The sequence below is a fragment of the Orycteropus afer genome, unplaced genomic scaffold, assembly GCF_000298275.1.
Source record: "Orycteropus afer afer isolate SDZICR_OR568_19922 unplaced genomic scaffold, OryAfe1.0 scaffold00112, whole genome shotgun sequence".
In the NCBI taxonomy this organism is placed as follows: domain Eukaryota; kingdom Metazoa; phylum Chordata; class Mammalia; order Tubulidentata; family Orycteropodidae; genus Orycteropus; species Orycteropus afer.
The window spans coordinates 6,791,426-6,796,791 of NW_006921699.1; the positions used below are offsets into that span (position 1 = coordinate 6,791,426).

The following is a 5,366-nucleotide window of genomic DNA, read 5'->3' on the forward strand; positions in this document are numbered from 1 at the left end:
CCGAGGAGTGGCTGGTGGGTTTGAACCGCCAGCCGTCTGGTTAGCAGGCAAGTGTCTTAGCCACTATGCTACCAAGGCTCCCTTTTACTGAGTAGGGGTAATGAAATTAAATATTTACTCATATGGGTAAATAGGTACTGCTCTGTGAATTCCATTGTAACTTTGTAATTAATATGCTGTTACCATTGAGTCCCACCAAGTATTATTTTGCCTTCTGGACATGATACAGATAGACTCTTCTATTGTTTGTGGTTACCCTCACAGTTTTGGGTTTTTTTTTTTTTTTTTTCTTTCTCACTCTAAGCTTGCTTTTGGGTTAACACAATTATGTTTCCACTTTCCTTGCGTTATGAAGAAAGAGCCCTAAAGGTCCATAGTTAGGCCTGTTATAGGGTTTGCAGCCTAATAACTTGTCTTCTACCCTTTGGCAGGTGTGCTGTCATCTTGAAGTGGCAAGAAGAAACCACACAGGCAAACTGGGCTTTTCTGTTTCACTCTAGATGACAGGAGGGTAGTGGTGGCTCAGTGACAGAATTCTCACCATCCGTGCAGGAGTCCTGGGTTTGAGTCCCAGTCAGTGTGCCTCATGTGCAGCTACTACCTTTCTGCCAGTGGAGTCTTGTGTGTTGCTATGGTGCTGAACAAGGTTCAGGGGTGCTTCCAGACCTAGATGGACTAGGAAGAGAGGCCTGGCAATCTACTGAAAATCAACCAGTGAAAACCCTATAGACCACATCAGTCTAATCCACAACCAATCCCGGGGCAGCATTTTGTTCCTTTGTACATGGAGTTGCTAAGAATTGGGGACAACTCAATGGCAACTAACACCAACATCAAAAACAATAACTAGAAATAAATGAAAGTAGTCTTTTGTTCCCTTCTTTCCTGCTAGAAAGTAGGATTGAGAAACTGTTCGTTTCTGCTAGTGCTTTTGTTTATGACACACTCAGAAGACCTTTTGCTATACTCTTGAGGTTGATGTTAGTTAGCAGCCCAGTACCTAAAAAACAAAAAAACTTTTCTCTGCATGAGAAGTGACTGCTCAGATTTGGGACTAGGTAGTGAGGCCAGGGCACTGGGTTGAAGGGAAAATATTCCAGTGCTATTTTGGAGAGTCTAGCCCTGAGGACAATTAAACAGTCCAGACAGGTCATTGGGTGAGACCAATTTCCTGGTTTGTTTATTTGAGCCTGATTGTTTTTCACCAACAAGCTGCAGGTCACAGTCCTGCTACACCCCCCACCTCAGCCCTGTGGAGAGCAATCCATTTCCTACTTGATTTTCCCAGATTTTCTTAAGAATCCTAGCTGCATCTTTATCTGGTGAGTTCCTCTGGTATCTCCGGTCCAGAGCAGAGGACGATGTCAGTGTTTAACTTTGACTTCATTCTATGCAGGCATTTGGCTTTATGTCCCGAGTTGCTCTACAAGCAGAGAAGATGAATCATCACCCAGAATGGTTCAATGTCTACAACAAGGTAACTACATTGTCTTATTTTTCAGTCATCTTAATTAGGGAGCTTAATAAACTTCTTTTTTTCTATGTCCTATTCTGTATAGACAAATGTCATTCTGCTTGGGAAACTTTCTGACCCTTTCTCTTAAAATTCCTGTAAAGTGTTGGAAATTAGTACCAATTCAGGTCAGCTCATGAGCACTGGGAATAAACTCTTTATTTTCACATTGTCTTCTGCTGAGACTAGTATGAGAATGTTGGGCCAAATTAGGATCCCAAATTAAATTTGCAGATAGATTTTTTAAACTCTTTAATATAAATTAGTGAAAGAGATAGTAGCAAATGACATAGCTGTATCCTTATTGATCTCTGGGAAATAAAATTTCCTAAGACCTGTGCTTTAAATAATAATAATTTGTGAAATATCATGTCTGACTTAAGACAAAGAACAGACTAAAAAGCCTTTATCAGGTAGTTTTATGAGAAGAGTCATATCCCTCTACCTCCCAAAAGAAGTGTCCCTGCCTTTATGGTCATGCCATTTGCAATGCCATATCATCCATATTTCTCTCTCTTTCTGTTTTCTTTTTGGAAGTCTTTGAAAAAAGAGAAGATTTCACAGATATACTTGTGATTAATTAGAGTAATTCAAAGCACTCTGGTACGAGGGTAAACCTCTCTTTCCTGGTTGCCGCTCCTTGCTCATAATTTTGCTTTTATTTTGTAATTTTTCTGTCCAAAAGTCAGGAGCTCTGGTGGCACTGTAATTAAAGCATTGGGCTGCTAACCAAAAATTAAGTGGTTCAAACCCACCAGCCACTCCATGGGGAAAGATGAGGTAGTCTGCTTCCATAAAGATTTACAGTCTTTTTATTTTATTTTTAAAATTTTCTTTATTATGATTTGGGTGCAAATGTACAAAGCAGATTCATTTTACTCTCTAGAATTCATACATATCTTGTTTCATGGCACCGATTACAATCCCAACAGTAAACAGCTCTCCTCCCATCTCCTCCCTGGGACTACCTCTTCCCTGTGTCCTTTTTATGTATGCATTCCTGTCTGTTCAGCTTTCTCCCTATGCAAACGCAGCCCTTCTGATCTCTCACAGTTGATTGATCTAAGGGGTGCATCTCTCTGGGTAGGTATTCTGCTCGTAGGCCTTTCTAGGCTTTGGCTGAGAGCTAATCCACAGAAATGAGTCCAGTTTCAGGCCCGAAGGATAACCTGGGGCCATAGTCTCTAGGGTTTCACCAGTCTCTACCTGACCAGTAATTCTGGTCATTTTTGTGTTTTTGAATTTTGTTCCATATTTTTCTTCCCACTCTATCCAGGTTCGCCAATTTTGATCCCTTTCTGAAGATTTACAGTCTTGGAAACCCTATGGGGGCAGTTCTACTCTGTCCTATAGGGTCATGGTGAGTTAGAATTGACTCGATGGCAGTTTTTTTTCTTTTTATTTTTTTGTCCAAAAGTAATATTCTGTTCCTCTTCCCCTAATTTGGCAATGTGCCTTTTTAACGTCATAGCTAAGATACATTTGGTAGCTTGAATTTTCTCAGTGGCCTGAAAATAGTCTGTGTAATTAAAGTAGTGGGAGTTAAAATGGAACTTCAGTCTTTCTTTCTTCAAGAAATAAGATGTGAGATTCCAGCAGCTGAATTGTGCCTTCCTATGAGAGAACTTTCCTCTGGACTGCTCTTGGGCCCAGGCTGATGCACACTGGAGTTTGCTGGTTTTGGACATGCAGTGCTTATTCATAATATAACATTTTCTAAACTACTTAATCCTCCCAACTCCCAAATATGAATGTCAGATAATAGATTAATTTCTGTACCACCAAAGGGAGAATATCATGAAGTGCAGCTCAGGTTTTAAAAACTGCTTCTCTCTTTCTTAGGTTCAGATAACCCTCACCTCGCATGACTGTGGTGGACTGACCAAAAGGGATGTGAAACTGGCCCAGTTTATTGAAAAAGCAGCTGCTTCTATGTGACTTCTTCCAGTTTTGTAAATCTAACACACATCTTAGCTGCAGCATATTTTGAAGGCAATTTACATAAATTAAGTTGTAAATTTAGTTTACCTTTATATGATGTTTTGTAGAATCAGTGCTTAAATACAAAATTACTTAAACTTGATCGTAAGGTATTTTTCATTTCATCTAATCACATACATAAGGTAAACCCACCCAGGTAATTATATTATTAATATTCAAAATGAGAAATGATATTTTTTGTAAAAATTTTTATTGTTATTTGGGTGCAAATTCATTTTCCATATAGCAGTTCATACACATTTTGTCTCATGATATTGACTGTGGTTCCCCACAATGTAACATCCCTCTTCCCACTTCCTCCCCATACTTACCTCTTCCCCATGTTCTTCCCTCCCATGCACTCCTGCCCACCTGAGCTGTCTCCCTCTGCAAACACTGCCCCTTCTCTTCTCCCATGATTGAGCTCTCCCAGGAGTGTATCTGCCTAGTGTAAATGTTCAGCTTATATGCCTGTCTTTTGTTTGGCTGGAAGCCATAGGAGTGGGTTCAATTCCAGACCTGAAGGGGAGCTAGGGGCCATAGTCTCAGGGGTTCCACCAGGCTCTATCAGACCAGCAAACCTAGTCTCCTTATTTATTTTTATTATGATTTTGAATTTTGTTCCACATTGTTCTCCCTCTCTATCCAGGATCTCCTATATAGATCTACCCTCCGAGTGGTTGACCTTAGTAGCAGGGCACCATCTAGCTCTTCTGGTCTCATAGTTATATAAGGTTGAAGACTGCATGGTATACCAGTCCCTTGGACTAATTGTTTACATGTGTCTTTGGTTTTCTTCATTCTTCCTTGCTCTGGATGAGGAGAGAACCATCATTGCATCTAGATGGCTGCTTGCAAGCTTTTAAGATTCCAGTTGCTACTCACCAAAGTAGGATGTGGAACAGGGTTTTTGTGTAGTATGTTATGCCAGTTGAGCTTGATGAATCCTGTGACCATGGTCCTGAGCCCACAGGTCCAACTACTCCCTCCCTCTGGGTAGTTGGCTGTGGCTAAGAAGTGACTACAACCTCGTCCCTTGTCAGGTCTACTATATACCTGGAAATTCTTACAGAACATACAAATACACTTGTAGAAACATTGTCTACCAACCCTCTACGTGGTCATGGGCACACTCCCCCCTGCATAGACATACCTGATTGTTCAGCCTGCCCATGCATCTATCCACCCATATATCCATGTTTGCCTTCACTGACAACCCAGCACTGTGTATGCAAAAAGGTTCATGTTTGTTGTCTATACCTCCCATGCTCCTCTCCATGTCTTCCTCTTCTTCAGTGCCACTGTGTTGATCAGTCACATTTGGTACATTGCCCTTCCTTTCACCCAAATCAATACTAGTCTCTACTTATCTAGCAATGTTCCCTCCCTTCCCCTCCCATGCCTGGTAACCAACAAAGAAAATTTCTTTCCATATATAAACCTTTCCTTGACTTTTTACAATAACGGACTAATACAATATTTGTCCTTCTGTGAATGACTTACTTCACTCAGCATGATGTCCTCCAAGTTCATCTATGTTATGTGGTGTTTTGCAGATTCTACATTATTCTTTAGTGTTGCATAATATTCCATTGTTTGTATGTACCATAGTTTGGTTATCCATTCTTCTGTTGATGGGCACCTTGGTTGTTTCCATCTTTTTGCTGTAGTAAATAGTGCTGCGATGAACATGGATGTGCCTATATCTGTTCTTGTCCTGGCTTTCACTTCTTTAGGATATATACCTAGTAATGGGATTCCTGGGTTAAATGGTAAGAAATGATATTCTTAAAGATCAGAAATTGGGATGGAGAGTATTCACACATTTTGTAACCCAGAAATTCAAGCAATTACAGTACAATTTTAAATTCAA

At 40.4% G+C, this 5,366-nt stretch overlaps 1 protein-coding gene across 1 annotated transcript in view; it reads left to right on the plus strand.

Annotated features, from left to right (window-relative positions):
• Nucleotides 1–3,451, plus strand: part of PCBD2 (pterin-4 alpha-carbinolamine dehydratase 2) — a 47,338-nt gene extending 43,887 nt beyond the window's left edge. The window contains exons 3-4 of the mRNA XM_007943802.2: nt 1,397–1,477; nt 3,356–3,451. Coding sequence (XP_007941993.1) covers nt 1,397–1,477; nt 3,356–3,451 — 177 coding nt within the window. The remainder of the gene's footprint in view (nt 1–1,396; nt 1,478–3,355) is intronic.
• Nucleotides 3,452–5,366: the final 1,915 nt, after the last annotated feature.